We start from the raw sequence: 18,634 nt of genomic DNA on the forward strand, positions 1-18,634 counted from the left end.
GTCGAGCTTCGATTCAGCCGTCATTAGCTATGAAGCGAATAAACAGACAAAGGGAAACGCAAAACCGCGACTGCTGCCGTTGACCGCATTGACAGGCCGTGAATGTTCTACAGGCTTAAAAAAATCAGAATTAGCCAAAATTCTGAATAAATTATCTCATTCCCCAATTCACCGAAGAAAAATTGCAAAAAAACCAAATTATAATTTTTCAACCCAACTTTTAAGCACTTCAAGAAGCACTAAAATTAAATTATATATTAAAAATTATTTAATAAATTATAAAATTAATAAAAAGCAAATTATAAAATAGTAAAAATAAATAAATATATTGAGTGAGTTGACTTCTGCAAGAGTAAAAAGTAGGCATTTCTTGATCTTAAGAATCGTAGGAAAATAATTTTATTAAATTGAAATTTAAAATGAATTGCATGCTTCTTTTTAAATTTAAAAAATAATTCATTCTAATTGTAAGACAAAAAAGTTCAACGTCCTGCTTTTGCTCCTCTTGGTTCCTTGCCTATTATCTTTTTGAGAGTCTGCTGGAGCGGCAGAGTCTTCCTTATCTGTATATAATTTCATTATTTAACAAGAGGAGTGTTTACGCAAATAATCCATTCTGAAGGCAACTTAAATTTCCATTCGAGATAAAGCGCGCATTTGCAGCACAAAAGCTTCTCTTGAAATTCGAGTTGCAGCGCGCAGAGGCGCTGGCTCAGAAAACGAATGCAATAAGTCGAGCTTGAGATGAAGTAATAAATGCTGCACCGTGCTAAATTTATGTGCACTTAGCACTTTCGCTTTTATTGCCGCTGAATGTGTATCTCTCGTTGCGCGCATGACGCGATTTGCGCGACCCGTGGAAATATAGCGAGCGTGACTCGACTTTTGGCCACTTTTCCAAATAATCTTTATTGCATGCACGTGTCACACCATTTGCTCCTCCCAAGTGCACCGAGCGTACTTTTCTAAGGTAATGAATGATTCAAGGATCGGCAGCAATAAAAAAGGAGATTTATCGCCGGCAAAACTGCTGAGCGATGCGTGGAAAATATCAAACTCTTGAGGTTCGATAATGAGCTGGCGTGGCATTGAGGCAAAACTTGAACTGATTTACTTCGAGTGAAAACTTTTTTTACATAGTAAGTGTAAATGTAAAACCCACTAACATTCTTAATAGAATAATTTGAAACTTTTTTATATTTCATTATTATTTGGCATACAAACTAAACTGATAATTATTTATTTGTAAATAACAAAATTGAATTAACATTTGGAGCACACGCTTTTTGATATTATAATTCAAAAAGAAATATTTCTTTCAATTTTGTTTTAAACTATTTTTGATGTAGTGAATTGTTATAAGAAGTTGTGTTATTTCAATGCATTTGAATATTATAGAATTTAAATTAATAATTAAAAATAAATGAATTAAAAACATTATTTTATAGATCAAGATAAAAATATTAATATCTTAAATATTAGAAAGAAAAAAAAAACAATTCCGATTAACTTGTTAAGTTTTGTTTTTACTTACTTAATACCACCCACATTTATTTGAATATAAGATAATTTAGACAGTTCAGTTAAATTTAACTTGGCCTCTATTGCGAAGTGACAAATTTTGCAAGTGAACATCTCTCAGTCGGCCCATAAAATCTTAAAGGAGACAAATTGTTATTGCAAAGCGTCTGACACCCGTCCGCACCACACTTTGGGGAGAAAATGGGCCAAGGTCTGATTCCGGCCGACCGATACAATGCGGCAGATTTGTCACATAAAGAGTCTTGGTTCGGTCGACGCAGCAAGATCGCCGGCCAGATAAATCCACGTGGGTGCAAAAGAGTCTCTTCCCCTTTCGATTGAGAGGCACGCGCGATTAGCATTGCAAAGTCAAAAAAACAAAGAGCCGGCATGTGATTGAAACTCCCCTTTGAATTTAGCAGAACAGTCTAGGCGGTTGGCATCAAATGAGTGTGTGATTTCTTTAATTAATTTCTTGTTTTTGTTAAAAAAAGTGTCACTTTAAAGAGTCCCTTGATAATACAAATGTCGAACAAATTTTTGAAATGTCTCAGGGCTTTTTAATGATTATTCATTTTTTCTGGTGCAATATTATTGTGTAATATGAAATTTTTTAAATATAAATATATTAAATGACATGAATGTATTTATGTATTTGTAACAATGTGGACAAATAAACAACAATAATAACATAACATATAAAGTGAATCAATTCAACAACTGACTTGAAAAAATGCGCAAAATTTTTCGTTAAATAATAATTTATAATTATGTCTGAAGTTAAATTGTAATTTATATTTTATTTTCAAAATAAATAATCCTCAAACAAAATAAGCAATGAGCAATGATTAAATAATGATGATATAAATTCATCAATTAATTTATTACTATATTTTGCGAATATAAACATTATTCACATACCCTTTCAAATCATGAGCTAAAATTCTGGTCAAATAATTTTAATCCCAGCCCAAATTTTGCTATTTACTACTAGTTAAGGTATTTCCATCCGAACGTAATTTAAAACAATTGAAATTGAGAAGGACTTACGCGACAAGTCCGCCGAAGAAGGCGACCGGCGCGCCGCCGATCAAGCGTATTTTCCGATGGCAGACATCCAATATGGACACTTTGGGTGCAATGTGCTGTGTGTGGAGCTTTCTGGGGGGCTGCTGCACTTCGGAAAAGGAGCCGGCCGACGAGGAGGACGAGGCCGAGTGCGACGTGTGCACCGAGTTGATGAGCGAGCGGAAAACGCTGTTCGATTCCATTAGCACACTCATGATCTCGCGCCACCATGCATCGATCCGCGAGCGCACACTGACTAGGACTGACTGACTGACTTGACTTGAGTCACAGATGCATAGTCGCGGGGCCACCACTCTTTTTCCCCACCCGTCCTCCTCACGCGCGCACGTTGTTTATTTTTGCACCACGCTAATTTCCATCTCGCCGCCGCCGCAAAAATATTGGCACGCAATTCCTGCTGCCCAAAATTTTCCGCGAGCTTCTATTTTCGGCAAAATCTCCCCCGATCAGCTGAATTGCAGCTTCTGAAACTCGCGCCGCTATTTTTATCTTTTCCGATTTGAATTTGATGGAGCGTGTCGTGGCGTTATAATTTCTGGTGAAAGGTGAAATGAAGGACTTGGGTGAAATATGGCCGTGCCATGCCACAATGATTTTTGGCCCTCATTCACAATCGGTTGGATGTCGGACGGGAATAATGACAAATAATTCTTGCTTTCCAGTCACGAATGGGTAAAAATACTAAAAATGTTAAATAACCATTAAGTAAGGGCGTTGACCTTACATTCAGTGACATTATTCATCACTGTGCTCAAAATTAATTAATTAATAGTTCATTTGAACAATATCAAATATATCATGTTTTTCAATTTTTCACAGCATTGAGGAAAAATAAATCCTTATTTTATTTATTTTACTCAACTTTTGCATTTCACTGCTGAAGTTTTCTTTGCGTTTAAAACGCATTTAAAGTCTTCCGACTTTCGTGCAGCCGACTTCGCAATTTAAATTGAAGATAAGTTTTGCTTGCAACTGCCGTAATTTTCCCAGTGAGTCACCTGAAGTTTGTGAAACGTGGCGAAGGCTCGTCGGTGTTCCGGCGGCCGTCGCACCGAGTGGCGTGGTATTGAATAATCAGCCAATGGCAACATGTAATCTTATCTCGAGCACCATACTGTGGACTTTTTTATATGGGACGTTGCGTCAATTTGAGAATAATAAGGTCTACAGGAAAAGATGCACATAATATTAAAATAAGGCGACACTTTGTGCTTTCCCGAGCCTGAAATCTCTCCTTTATCTTGGGCACACAACGACACGTGTTCTCCTAAAAGTACATGCATAAGCAGAGAAGAAGCTCTTTCTGTTTCTTTGTCATCATATTCTTCTTCGCCTACATTTATGGCCCTATTGTTTTCGTTTCATGACTTATTATCGCCTTTTGTGGGTGAGCAAATGTAGGGCAGCTGCCGCGAGAATCTCTTAAAGCTGCAGGCATTGTCATACCTGCTTTTACAAAATTTGTATACATGAATTATGCACAACTTTGTCAAAAGATTACTTGCCATTCTTCCCTCAAACTGCGAAAAAATAAGTCCATTTCTCAATCAAGGTTCTTACCTGGAACAAAATTACGAATCATTAGTAATTTTCAATGAAAGCCGTGAATGGAATTCAAAAGAAAGCATGGTTTGAATTCAAATTAGTCACTTCCACTTGCGAGTCTTCATTAGTCGCGAATTTTCGCAGAAATCCTCAATATGGATCCTTTCACAAACGAGACCGACAGACTTCCTCTGCTGGCATAATTAGATCGCTAGTAAAAAAGAACTTCCTTTTTTTTCGGTGAGAAAAGCGGAGCAGAGGAAACGGAATCTGCAGAAAATTGCCTGCAAATATTGATTGCCTTGGCTATTAATATTATTTCCGCGGTTTTTGACAACAGGTGGATGGCATCACGCGAATCTTAATTAGCCCTAGCTGCTGATGACTCCGCCGAGTGTAACCAAGGCCGTGCGCATGCAACACATTTTATCTCTAGGATAATTACTCAGCGATCACGGCACCGTGGGGAGCAATCACATTTCCACTGCGGACTTCCAACAACCAATTTTCAGTTGATAATTATTTGTTCAAGTCGACGACGGTTCTATCAAATTTAAAATATGAATATCAATTAAAAAAACTTCAACAAATCCTGCATTTAAAGGGAAAAATTGTCAACCTGAGAGTTGGCTATTGAAAAATTTTAATTATATTTATCAAGGTATGCAGACTAATAAATGTATACTTATAAAGTTCAAATTTTTTATTGAAATTTTCAATAAATTTATGTGATTTTTATAACTATCTTGATTATTTTAATTACAACAAATAATATTTATTTAGAATAATAAAATGTTTTATTTTTTTTATTTATCGTACCACACTGTTGGAATCGTGAAGCCAAAAATAATTTAAAAATTGTATGGAAGTGCTTTTGAGCTTGAGAGGAGGTGTCCCAATTTTGCACCCAAAAATAACTGGAGGACAATGGCGATTCGCGGCGACATATAGATAAAAGAAGCGTCTCTTGCTTATCAGAAAGAAGTCTCCCGAGTCGCACATCCACCTCTGCAGGGGATTGTTTTCCGCTGATGGAGCAGGCCCTGCCTCTCCTCGAGTCTTCTCTTAAAAAGTCAAGAGCGGGCGCTGCTCTCTTGTATGAAATGTTTTCAGGAAGCGAAGATATAAGAAAGGGAGGCTTCAGCGGCCAATACGGCGCAAGAATAACAGCACAAGGACAAAGGGACGCGTGGCAAAGGGGCGCAATACGCGAAATGTCAAAGGTCAGTTTGAATGGAAGAGCTAGGCTGTCACCAGCGGCGTAAACATTTCAATGTGGCGCGCGCGCGTTTCATTTCAGCCCGATTGCAGTGTATTTCTGACAACAGGAGGGACAATGAGGCTTTTATCTCTTTTAGAGATCAGATAACTCAAAATGGGTTTACAAACAATACAGCTCAGTAATCAATTTTGACTATAAAACACTACATTTCTAACATTTCTTAATAAAATATTAATAATAAAATAATATTTAAATAAACGTGCATTTTTTACAGTTTTCAAAAGAATTAAAATTTTAAGGAATTTTGTATATTAAATATTATGAATTTTATAATTTTTATAATTTAAAAATAATCCTGGAAATACAAATATTTTCAGATATTTAATCAAATTAAGTGTACCTGAAGTGTACGCATTTAATTACAAGTAAGAATGAAATAAATATATTAAAATGTCGATTCATGAAAGCTTGCTAGAATGAAATTTAACAATCAATCATTAATTAAAATGGGTGGATTTTTCAATCTTTTTATTTTATAATTGATATTTATGATTAAAAATGTAAAAAAGGCCAGACTTCCAACAAACTAATCAATATTCTGCTTGGGAAATCACACTGTCGCGGCAAACAGAAACATAGCAAATAATTGAATTTCCTCACCGCTTTTTGCGAGAGGCCACGTCCGTGCAGCTGACATTCACAAAGTATAGTTTCCTTTTCCAGCAAAACTCTATAATTCTATATTTATTTCCCCGGCACATTGAAACAAAGTTCACCCAGATGTATACACGACGAATGTAGGTCTATCTGAATGAAATATAATTGTACCTCTTTTGCATGCAAAAATGTGCAACTCAAAGTGGGGCACACAGTTGATAATAAAACAAACACCAAGCAATTTCCTTGTTTATTGCGACTTGACTTTAAACCACCCAAATGTAAATTATAAATACCGAGCTGGAGTTTTCAACGCACTAATTAAATTGTCAGGATTGAATTATTTATCCAAACCACGTGTGTGCGATTGCGCAACTGCGGAGATAAATCTCGCTCCGACTGTGCTAGTCTCAAATTTTCATATAAACAGTTAAACCTGCTGTTAAATATAGATGGATGCATTCGTGTAAATTGTGGTCCCAACACCATCCGACATTTCTAGGGCAGTTTTTTCTTCCAATCCCCGCGTGACATTTCATCGCTTCCTGTTTCGACTTGATCCAAAAATTTTAAGCACTTTTCAAAAGTAAACAGCTCTTCATTACAAGACAGAATTAGATTCGAGTGAAGTTTAATTTCATCGGAGGCTGCCAAGAAGTGCCCTAATTCTAATTAATTGCCAGTTTATTGGCTCTCACGCGAGCCTCTGAAGAATTGCTTCCAATTAAAAATTATTTGTTCTCTTCCAGCGTCAGAAGATCTCCCGCTGAGATGTTTTTACGGTTGTAATTAATTGTTTGATTAGAAAAGCGGCGCCTCCAAAATTATCCTCTTTTGATTTTTTAATTACCAGCCGACCTTGAGTTTAATTAGCCGACTTTGTTTGTTCTCATTTATTTTGTTTCCTCATAACAAGCGCAAAAAATAGTATAATTTTTATTCCTTACACGCACTGTTCTGGGAAATAAATCACCAAGTTCCTTCTGTCAAGAGGACAAAAACGTCACACTGCGCCGATTTGTCACCAGAAAAGAGGACAATTTTTTTCTAGCACCGCCGGCGAGAACAACAAATTAGCCCATTTTTCCAGCGGCCACTGAACTTTTGACGCAGAAAATTTACAAGGCGCATTCATTGCAGGGTGAATAGCGGGCTAATTATTTTCCTCTGATGTCAGCAGCCGCGTCTGCACTCTCTCTGTGTTTGCTTGAGTTTGTTACAAGTTTGCGAAAAACTTGTCTCTGTGTACCCGAGTCGAGGAGAAGACAAACTCGGGCAACTTTCCTCAAGGAGAGACAGAAATACACTCTTGGCGGTGTATGAAAACATTTCCTCTCCTGTGTATGTGTAAACAAAGTTTTCAAGTATCAAATAAACAATTAAGCAAATAACCCAAAAGTTGTTACTTCAGAAGTGATTTTCATAACCTTTAATTAAATTTGCATGTTTATTTTACCTTCAAATATTTATTTTTCGTGAGAAATTAAAACAATATTTTCTGAAAAACAAATTAATTAAGGATAATAACAAACAAATTTTCTAATAATATTTAAAAAATTAGCATTATATTACTGACAATTTTTAAATCAAAATTATTATTGTTGTTTTTTTGTCAACATTGTTGCAAATACATCATTTTAAACCAATTTATGAAAACCAAAGAGTTTGGTACCAAACTCCTTGTTGAAAACAATTTATTAAAATAAATGAATTGTTGGAAAAAAACGGCATCACCACTAGCTAGAATTTTGCTAAAACTTCCGAGATCAAAAAGACCCAATCCGCCGCAGTGAAATTTAAAAGGCTATCTATCATTTTGACTCATTATTATAATTTTGTAAAAATTTCTCCATTTTAATACAGCTTCAGGTTTCATAAAATGAAATTATCAATTATTCTGACGTGCTATGCTCCCCAAATTGGAATGAATTTCGCCACACGCCGCCACACAAAAGCTGATTACGCAAATTGCTGGCTCGCCCGTTCGCCCACACTGAGAGCGGCACTTTAATTCCTTATCCTCTCTGTGCACCGCTTGCTTTGTTGCGCTCGAAAATCAATTACCATCAATCGATTAGCCGCGCTTAATCTGGTCCTAATGAGCGGCCGATAAATCCCAACGACCGCATGCCGCGAGAACAACCCCTGCTAGGCCATTTGTTTCCTAAATTTAGCCGCGGCACACATATGTAAATACGCCGCACGGCTAATTATACCTCTGAGGTACAAAAAGATGAGAGCGTCGGCCTCCTATTTATAGCGGTGGCCGCTCTTACCAATTCGATATTTGACTTATGGACCGAATCGTGTGGGCGTCGCCTTGAAATAGACTCTCCTGCGCACGTAGTCTTTCTTTGCTCCGGTGCAACACCCACGAGCTCTTAATGATGTAACTTGGATGATGTGATGGAAACGGAATAAAATCACTCGACCTATTTTCGGCTCTCCAATCGTAAAGCACTCGAAGCGCCGCAATCTCAAAACTTTTTATAGGTTTTTTGTAGCGGGTGAGAAAATTTGAGAACCAAACTTTTTATAACTACAGGAAATCAACGGTTTTGAAATAAAAATTATATCTGATAATATCTAAAGCGAAAATTAAGTACTCTTGAATAAAGTTAAATAAACACTTTTATTGAAAAATATCAATGGAAATTAGAATTTCCTATTGATTAAAAATCCACTTTGTTATTACAATTGGTAGTTTATAAACTTTTCCCTGCTCTCTGTTCTTTGTAAAAAACAAATATTAATTTAAATTCTAATATTTGATAAAGAAGTATTGAATAAATTTATATGAATATAAAAATTTTACTCAATAATTGGAAATTTATTTAAATTCCACAACCCAGATTTTTGTCATGATGTCCCAATTCCCAAAGTGTCGCATAAATTGCTCTGCTTTTTTTCGCGAGCCTCTGGTCCCAAGGGCAATTTTTTGGCGACTCCTTGCTGCTCAAAATTACATAACGATTTGGCAGGGGTGAAAAATAAGCAAAAGGACAGGAAGCCAGTCGCTTTCTGCTGCAGTGACAGCACGTCTTCCTGGCCCGCATATCGCGAGATATATGTAAAGCGGCGTTTTTTGCACGCTCGCTGACGTCAGCGTGGAAAAATCACGCCGGCCGTGCTCGGGCCATTATCCTCACCGCCGACGACAACAAAAAATCTTGAAAAAGAGACGAATTACCGCGGCAGTCAGCTGCACCTCGACTGCGGCGGATCGTTCGTTAAATCTGCTATGTGCTCTCTTTGTAACCCTACCACGCGAATCTCCGGCCAAATTAGCGGAGCGAAAAGAGCGGACTAGTGAGAGAGTGCAGCGGGCCGCACAGGAAAATCGTGAATGCGGGCGATCGCGGCGTGGCATCAGGGCACAGAGAAAGGGGGCAAAACGAACATAATCCAAAAGCAGCAAAAATACTTGTGGGAAATTATTTCGTATGATTTTTTTTTTTTTAATTTAAATTTTCCTAAAGCATAATTCATTTAAAGTATTGAAAATATATATAAAAATTTTATAGAAGAGGACCAAAGAATACTTATTTTTACCTAAATTAATTCTGGATTTTAAGTGTGAACCTTGATTGTACTGTTTTATAGGTACTCTAATTAATAATATAATTATTGCAAATTTATTTTTGTAAATTTTAAATTTAAATGTTTGAGACAAAGATCAACTTAAGATAAAAGCTAGAAAACCGTCACTTGGGGTCAAGCGTGGTAAAGATGCGAAAAAAAGTAAAATAATTATTTAATTCAGATTTTTACCTAATTTTGGAGAAATATTTAGCTTTCAAATTGCAATTTTAATTGTTATGTAATAATCAAATTTTATTTCAACATTAATAAACAGCTATTTATTCCTAAAACACTGAGTAATTTCAAAAATATCAGCACTTCGAAAAATTTATAGCTCAGCCTTTCAAGCTTCACTTTGAAATTAAAAAGCGACTGCTCGTAACTCGGTAGTTCGAGACAACACCTTTAGGCAAAATAATGGCTCGGAACAACGACAATAATGAACGTCATACGCTCACTTTCACCGCACAATTAACTTTCCCTCTCCATTTGCCGGCTGGACCCATAAAAGCTGCTGGGTCGCTCGGTTCAACGTTAACTCGATTTTTTTTTACAATATTAATACAAATGAGCGTGTGCCAGAAACGAAAATGAATTTATTGATGCTCTCTAGAGACAAATTTCAAACAACTGGTTATACTTTCCCTCGTCAGTGATAATAAACAAAAATCTTGCGAGATTTCATAATTTAATAAATATGAGAGAGCCTAAATTTTACTTTTTTGCATAATCTTTAGTCTTCAGTTTCAATTGAATAACAAAGTCACGAGAATAATTATCGCTTCTGTAGGAGGATTTCCAAGCATGCATAATATATTTGAAGAGCGTGGGTCGATTACACTAATTAACTGTCGCTCCACCCTGCCCGTACATTGAAAATGACGAGAGCGACAAGAAATTTCAATTACTGAAGGTCTGTCGGTTGCTGGAATATAATCAGTCGATAATAATATTCCTAAGGGAACCTTTTTTGTAAAAGACGCAGACACAACCGTCGTTACTTGATAATTTCTACTTGTGTTTACGTCTGAAGAGATGTAAAGACTGCAGTCTCGCGGGAAAAGACTTTTGAGAGAAAAGACGTGTGGGTGTTTTCAAGATTCGTTCACGCGAGACCGTTTCATATTTTCCTCCTCGAGTGATAGACTCAACACAAGTCAAAATAAATAAAACAACTTATTCAACCCGGCCTTTCTAGACTCTGATGGGTTTTAAATTGCGTTTTTAAGATGGAATTTGGATAAGTGTCTTATCTTAATGAAGGCGTTAATTTTTAGGCCAAAGTCTAGGATGTCAAACTAGAGCGGATCCTCCCCGAGGAATGTCCCTGTTTGCTTTCCAATATTTGTCCGCCAAAGTCACTTGATGATAAAAAGTTGGCCTTTCAGAACTTCTGGGGACCCATTCAGACTTGAGATGACTTTTCCAATCACATCGGCCAGATATAAAAGAATCGTTTAAGAAGCATTTTTTTTTGTGTGTGCCAAAACCGATTTCACTGGGATGCATTTGCGGAGTTTTCAAATTATTTTCTCCTTTTCGCATCACGATTCACACGATCGAGTTATCATGGTGCGTGTCACTCCCTCCAGAGCTGTATGTATACTTTTCATCATGCGAGCGAGTTCCTTTTCATCCGTTTCTATTCATATTTCTGCTCGCTGATGGGAATTTTTTGCCAACAATAGTTTTGTTTGAAGCGGAATCCCGCGGATAGACAGATGAAGATTACACGAAACTTTAAGCGACGGCGTATGAATGCAGAATGAAGCGGTTTATTCACATCCAGCAAATGAAAGAAAGGTTTATTCATAAAGACTTTGCCGGTGGAAAACTCATTTTGAGGTTGTGCTTGTTTGCGAGGCTGGAGCCCGATTTCCACGCTCAGTTGTAATCACTGAGCATGCCCTTTCTAAAATTTAGTGAGTAAATTAACTTTTTTTTCACCTTTACCTTAAAAACTCTTGTTCTTGACAATTTAATTTTAATTCAAGTGCCTAAGTAGTATATACTGAGGAATAACCAAAATAATATTGGGAATCGACCACGGGGGACTTAGAAAATTTTCTCCTATATTACGAACGTTGGTTCACTCCCGATATTAACCGAGAACCCTCCTGGCTGTGTTTTGGACTTTGAAATAAAAAAGTGTTGTATGAAACAGAGACCAAAATAATACTGGGATGCGACCACGAGTACTTAGAAAATTTTCCCCTTTATAACGAACGTTGGTTCACTCCCGATTAAGCGGCCGATTCTCTCCCGGCGGTGCGCTTGGAACGGAAAGTTCTGGATGGAAATAACTTATAATTATGTTATGAAAACAAAAATAATAAATATGAGAGAAAAAACTTGGAAATAAATGCACAAAAGGTATTATCCGGCGGAAAATTGCATTATTCGGGTGTGCGGCCCGTATTCAGCGGCCTTCGGAGAAACGGTTCGGTGTTCGTGCTCTGCTTTCGGGTGCGCTCGGAACGATTTAATAACTTTTACTCGCGGTGGGGAGACGGCTGGCTCTGTGGCTGGCGTTCGTTGTTCACCAGATGCAACTAGTTTTAGCCTTAAAAAATGAAAACAAATCGCCTGAACTTCTAGAATAAGTTAAATTTTGAATTTATTTTGCAGCGACGTGTACCAGGAATGTATCAGAGTAAATAAAAAGTCATTAAAAAGGGTGGCGGCAGACCAAATTTGAAAGTAATCGATATTCAAAGAAATAATTCATTTGCATAGGCTGTCCAGGTAATTTGAATTTCAAAGAAAGAGTCCGTTAGCGCCCAACGCTTGCTGGGGTACAAAGTCCAACCTATTGAATATTCAAAGAAAGAGCTTAAAAACGCGTTGGATTTGGAATTTTGATTAAAAAATAAGTGCGCGCCTCCTTGTCTGAGAACCCATTAGGGGTCGTTGAAGGTAATGGGTTCTGGTGGCTTCAAACGGTCATTCGTATGCACCTGATTGGTCCAAAAGGTAAACCCCACCCTTTTGACCGGCCCTATATCAGGGCCCACGTACCTTGGAAGTCCATTCTGTCGTATTCCCTTCGATTGAAACAAGTTCGCGATTCGAAAAAGTCATCATGTCGTTCAACGGAACCTCGACTCCGAAGCCAGACCCCGAAACCGACACAGAACCTGAAGGCGCAGACGTTCTGAGCAACTCTCAGTTGGAAAGCATATTCGCTATGGTGAGAAAATATTCCTTTACATTTCTATAAATCATTTGAGCATATTATATTGGCCATAAAATGTAAAAGTTAAAAATAAAGCATGAATATATATAACATATTTTAGTTCAGAAATGAATGTTTAATGAAAATTGTTTCAAATTTACTTCAAATATTAAAGAACAAAAATCAAATCGTATTACATCCATAAAATAAATTCACGAATAAAGAAGTCTGTCAATTAATTTAAAATGGTTATATATATTTGAATATAAATATTAAAAATCATGTTTTAAAAGAAAAAATTTAAATATTCATTATTATTAAAAGTTTAAAAATATTAATTTTATTAAATATTATTTTATTTAGGAGGAATCATACTTTGCGGCGGCTGCGTCGCACATCGCTGGTGCCAATCAGCCGTCAAACTCTCCTCTGGATGACGCGATTGCGCAGTTGCAGCAACAGCTGTCACCGTCCGATAACAATGTTTTGGTTCAGGACGATGGCCCTTGTTTTCACAGGCTCTCAAACGAGAGCCTGGAAGATGTGTTGGCCGCTGCGGCGGACGCGTCTCTGCAACCGGCTGTGGTGACCGGCAAAGCAAGTTCCAGCAACCATGCGGCAGGCGAAGGTTCCAGCAACCCCGCGGCCGGCGAAGGTTCCAGCAACCCCGCGGCCGGCGTGGCCCATTTGGGTCCCGCGATTGCCTTTGTTCTCGAGGCCCCCGGCCCCATGGCCGTCTTTGTGCCCGATTCAAAGACTACTCCCGATTCCGTTCCTGCCGTGGAACCCTCGTGGGGTCTCTCGGCGGTTCGTCACCCGGCGGCTAGCAAGCAGCAAAACCCGCAGTACAAGGGTGTCAAAGTCCCCTCCGCGCAGAGAGGTCTTGGCATTGGCAGCAAAGGACGCCTGCTTATGAAAGTAAGGAAAACTATTTTATTCTTGTTTTAAAGTTGAAAATCCTATTTGTTTACAAAGACTTTATATTATTAATTCAAAGAAATTTAAAGTTCATTGTTAATTTTGAGTTTAAAATAAAATCTGATCGATCCTTTTAAAGTTGTGATAAAATCTGCTGTTTTATATTTGTAAATAAAGTAAAGTTTCAATTTTAAAATAAAATCTCTTCAACTCCACATTTAAATAGCACTATACATTTATATAATTTGAAATAAAATCCATCATTTTATGAATGCAAAATTCCTTTTAAAATGTTGCAAACTATTTCATCCTCTTATATAGTTGCATTTCCTTTTTAAAATTTGTAAATAATATGTTGTTTAGAAAATAAACTTAATTTATTAATAAAATCTCGTCAACATATATGTGATATAAAGTTCATAATTTTTTATTTGAAATAAAATATGTTCAGTTTGTAATTTAAATAAAAAATACTTATATCCTGGTTATGTTTTAACATTTGAAAATATATTAGTTAAAAATAAACAATATTTCTTGTTTATATTTGTAGCCGATCTGTCTGCATGACACGGTCAACGTTGGAAACCTGCGCCAAATTGTTCGTCCTCAGACAAACGGACCCCTCGAGTTTCACCCGACTGCAGGTTGCTCGAAGGCTGTCTCAAACACCAACGGCCCTAAGGAACTGTTCCAAAAACAGGTGAGAGTTCCTCTCCACCGGCGCGTGCACCGTCTTTTTGGACTCGAGGGGTTGATGCCGCACTGTCGGGACAACCTGTCCAAAATGCGAATCGAAGTAAATTTAATTTGTTATTATTTCAATCACCCTCAATCTATTAAGTTAATAAATAAAAGCATTGGAATTAAAATTTATAATTTAATAAATATAAGAATTGGAATTGAATTTTATAAGTTAAATGCTCTAATATTAAAACATATACCTTTTATAAATATTTAAAACACTTCAATTACAATTTGCTTTGAAAGGAAAATATTATATCATTTTTAAATTTGATTTAGGCGACTGAAATCAAAGCAGCAGCTCTCCAAGAGCACAAGGACATCGATGCGCGCTTTTTTGCCACCCGAGACAACATCGTCGAGGGCTCGGAGGCCTTCATTGCCAAAGCCAAGAAGCAAGCGGCGCTTCACAACAACGAGGCCAAACATGAAGCAGAAGTGGGGGTCAAGCTTGAGGCCGAGCTTGTGGGCATCGAGGCGCAGCAAAAGATGGTGGCAGACCAACAAGCACATCTCACCCTCGGTCTGACACGTCTTGATGAGCGTTATGCCACGGCCGCTGCGGCGGAGTGCGAGGCTACGGCTGCCAAAATTGATGACGTTGCACGACAACTTCACGGTTTGGAGCAACAAATGCTGGACGCCCAAGCGACACACGGGCGGGCCCTGGAATATAATGCAACGCTGCTCGCTGTCCAACAACAACTGCAAGGAGAATTGGCGGTCCTGCAAAACACAGCCCAGAATAACAAGGCCGCTCGGGAATCCAAGGTTGCTGCAAAGATTAAGTCTGAGGACCGACAGGCTCTCCATCTGCACAACATGTCCATTGAAAATGAAAAAGCCAAAGAGGTAAGAACATAAAATATTGAACTTGTTAAATTATATTCTAAACAAATATACATTTATATGCTTATAAATATTGGAAACAATATCTTTTATTAAATATTATTGTTAAACAAACTAATCTCCGTAAATAAATTTAAAATATAAATAATATTAAATAAATAAATCCAAAATAATAATAACAAACTCAATAAATTCAAATTGTTCTTTCTGTTTGTAGCTGTTCACTAAGAAGGAGCAAAGCCTGGAGCGACTCAACTCCAAGTACATCAAAGACAAGGAGGCAGCAGCAGCCAAAGAGGATGCTTCGTTAAAGTGTCTGGCCAAGCGGGAGACCGAGCACAAGGAGGATGCGCTTATTCATGTAAGTTTCAAAATTGATTCACTTGAACTGTTATTAATTTCCCTTTTAAATTTAGAAAAACAACAGAGCCGCCAAGGTCCTCATGCAGCTGAAGACTCCGGCCACATCTCCTACGCTCATCGAGCCTCCCAGCCCCCGGTCTCCGGAGAGCCCCGACTCACCTTCACCACCACCCGTCTCAGACGACGACGACGACTTCCTCATCCTAGCCAAGCAACCTGTTGAGCCGCCTGCCTCTCTGGACGACAACTCCGATGACGACTTTGTCATGCCCAAGAAAAAAGCCGCTAGGCCAACCGCTACAGCCGTCAGGCCATCGAAGCAGCTTTCCAAGGCTATCAAGGTTCTGCCTCAGGCACCTACAGCTGGGACTCAAGTGCCTGCGCAGCCTGTTCAGTTTGGTGGAGCCCTTGATGCCCAACTGGACGATCTCGGCAACATGTCCCGCGAGCAGCTGCAGAAACTGTGTGCCAGTATGCTGGTTAAGGCAAACAATGTGAGTATTATTTATTATAAATAAAAATGTTTCATAACTTTATTTACATCTTTGAACCTTTTAAAATTTATTATTGCTCTTACACATGATGTCAATAAATATTAAGTGTAAATATTTTAATTTCAGAACTGTTCTGTCATAATGCAAAAGTAATTGAATCTAAACATTTAGTTTTTAAAATAAATAATGTGATCAAACTATAATATTGTGAAATAAAAATTTATTTTGTTAGCTTTTTATTTTAAATGTAATTCATCATGTTTTTAAATCTCTTTCATAATTTAACATCTTTATGTTTATAGATTGTCCCCATCAAAGCTGAAAAGATCAGTAACAAGCGGAAGAGAGCTATCACTGATGCTGCACTACAGGTAATAGATAATCTTTTAAGTTTTTAACTCTAAGTATACTAAACCATGCATTACTTGTTTTAACAGCCAGCGGTGCTCCTCGAAGACTGCTTTGCGGCCGAAGACGCCTTGAAGGACATCAGTACGGCTGAACCGCAGGTCCTCAAGGACAACACTGGCCCTCTCATCAAAGGCTCGCAAGCCAAGAGGCAAAGGCTGCTCAAGCTGAGCAACAAGAAAAAGAGGACCCGCATCAGCTCCTCCTCCTCCTCAGAGGTTGAAAACATCGAGCCACCTGCCAAGAAGGTTGCCGTCCCTGTCAAACAGCCCTTTGCCCCAAAGCAGAAGAGGGTGCAGATACGCAAGAAGAAGGTCACCAAGAAGATCTGCGAGCTTAAGGTGGAATGAGCTTTTTAGTCTGCGTATTGTTGAATAAAACTCTGTAAAAATGTAGTTTCACTTCTTGTTTTCTTTAAAATTTGTAGTTTTAAAAACTGTTGCAACTTAGAATATTAGTTTGATTAAATATTATGATGGGAATTATTATTATTATTAACTGGAGCATTTTTAAAATGAATTTGGAAATGCTTTTAATGTTTCATTCAAAATATTATGTACCCATTATTAAAATACTAAACATTTAATAATAATTTGAATTTATGCAGGTTTAATAATTTCTTTTACAATATAAAACAAGGTTATAAAAATTAAAACCCTATCATACAATTATAGATATTTCTGATGCCTGCTCGAATGGGGCGCCGCCGTTATCTGACAAGGGCTGTTTTCAAGGCTGGTCGCCGACGCCGAATTAATCTCGTGGCCCGTTCGTTGGTTAAGCGTGGGCTCTTTGTGGTGACTGAGGTCACAACCAATCTTTCACAACCAGTGAGCCAGACCTCTCAAGGGTCAAACCTAAGCTCACAGGGGACCGAACCTAACTCTTCCGACGAGCAAGCTCAGGTTTCGGACCACAACTCGCCGAGTGTCTCGGACGGTGAGGACTCGGAGAGTGAGGACGAGGATTCTTCTTCGGAAGACTGCACTCAGGTTGGTGGTGGCGGTCCTCTCAATGGTCCAAACGCAGATCAACCGACATTCCGAATTCTGAAGAACAAAAGGGTTGCAAGCAAAAAATTCAACATTGTCTATCGAGACTTGACCCTCGAACTCGCTGCCGGTGGTGAACACCTTTTGGCTCTGGCGGCGCTCATCTCTACAATAGTGACTGAAGAGAAGACGGACGACTCTAAGAAAAATGACTACCTGGGATTTAAGATCAAGACTTCTACGGGAGGAGAACCAGTTGAGATTGAGTTCCGGCTCCAAGACCAAGTGAGTGCCAACGAGATCATTGCAGACTTAAGCAATGTTGCGCAATCAAATGAGCACTTTCTGGCGGATGGCACGGTTCAGTTTCAAGTCATCAGAGTGACCAATTTGAGAGGGCGTGGAAGGACTGCTGCTTCGAAAAACTTTGAAAAGGGCCAAAAAGTTGCAGGTGGTTCGACTATTGCTGCCTTAAACACTCCTCCGCGGTCCTTTCATAATAAAACGGGGAAACCTATTTCAAGCAGATTTCTCTGCCTCTTGTATGCGGTAAATCTGGGTATAGGTCATAAAGTGTACGAAAAAAGTCCAAAGCAGAGGCAAGATGTGAACACTTGGCGGTCTGTCAAGAGACAAAAGGCAAAGGCTTTCACGGATGGTGTTCAGAATTTGTATGACAAATGCGTAACCGATTTCAGTGGTGGAGGCAGTCACCATAATATAGCAGATGTTGAGCAAGCTCTGGGTTCATACCGTATTGTCGTGTACGACGGCCGCAGTAACGAATCTCTAGTGTACAGGGGATATCAAGGCCCTGAAACCAAGACAACGCTCTTTCTCCAATACAACAGAGAGACCGAGCATTACTCTTACATTACAAGTATTGCCGCTTATTTGAGTAAGACCTTGTATTGTGAAGTATGTGAGCAAGGCGTCAACAACAAAATACATAGATGTGGTGACGGACGAGGCATCTGTCGAAAGTGTCTCACGCATTGCAATTCACGGACAGACAATGCTGCGGCGCCTATCAGTTGTGACATTTGTAGAATAAGCTTTGCAAGCCTTCAGTGTTTTG

The 18,634-nt window shown here is 38.3% G+C and overlaps 1 protein-coding gene across 3 annotated transcripts in view; it reads right to left on the bottom strand.

Moving 5' to 3' along the window:
- LOC132203017 (MOB kinase activator-like 2) overlaps positions 1-18,634 on the bottom strand; it is a 96,414-nt gene that overhangs the window by 45,881 nt on the left and 31,899 nt on the right. Inside the window, exon 1 of one of the 3 annotated variants that reach the window (XM_059630435.1) lies at positions 2,572-2,846. The exons of the other annotated variants lie outside the window; for them this stretch is intronic. Coding sequence (XP_059486418.1) covers positions 2,572-2,804 — 233 coding nt within the window. The 5' untranslated portion in view covers positions 2,805-2,846. Of the gene's footprint in view, positions 1-2,571; positions 2,847-18,634 lie in introns of those variants that run through there. 3 annotated transcript variants of the gene reach the window in all.

This window comes from Neocloeon triangulifer, unplaced genomic scaffold, assembly GCF_031216515.1.
Source record: "Neocloeon triangulifer isolate White Clay Creek 2 clone unplaced genomic scaffold, ASM3121651v1 ptg000017l, whole genome shotgun sequence".
Taxonomy (NCBI): Eukaryota; Metazoa; Arthropoda; class Insecta; order Ephemeroptera; family Baetidae; genus Neocloeon; species Neocloeon triangulifer.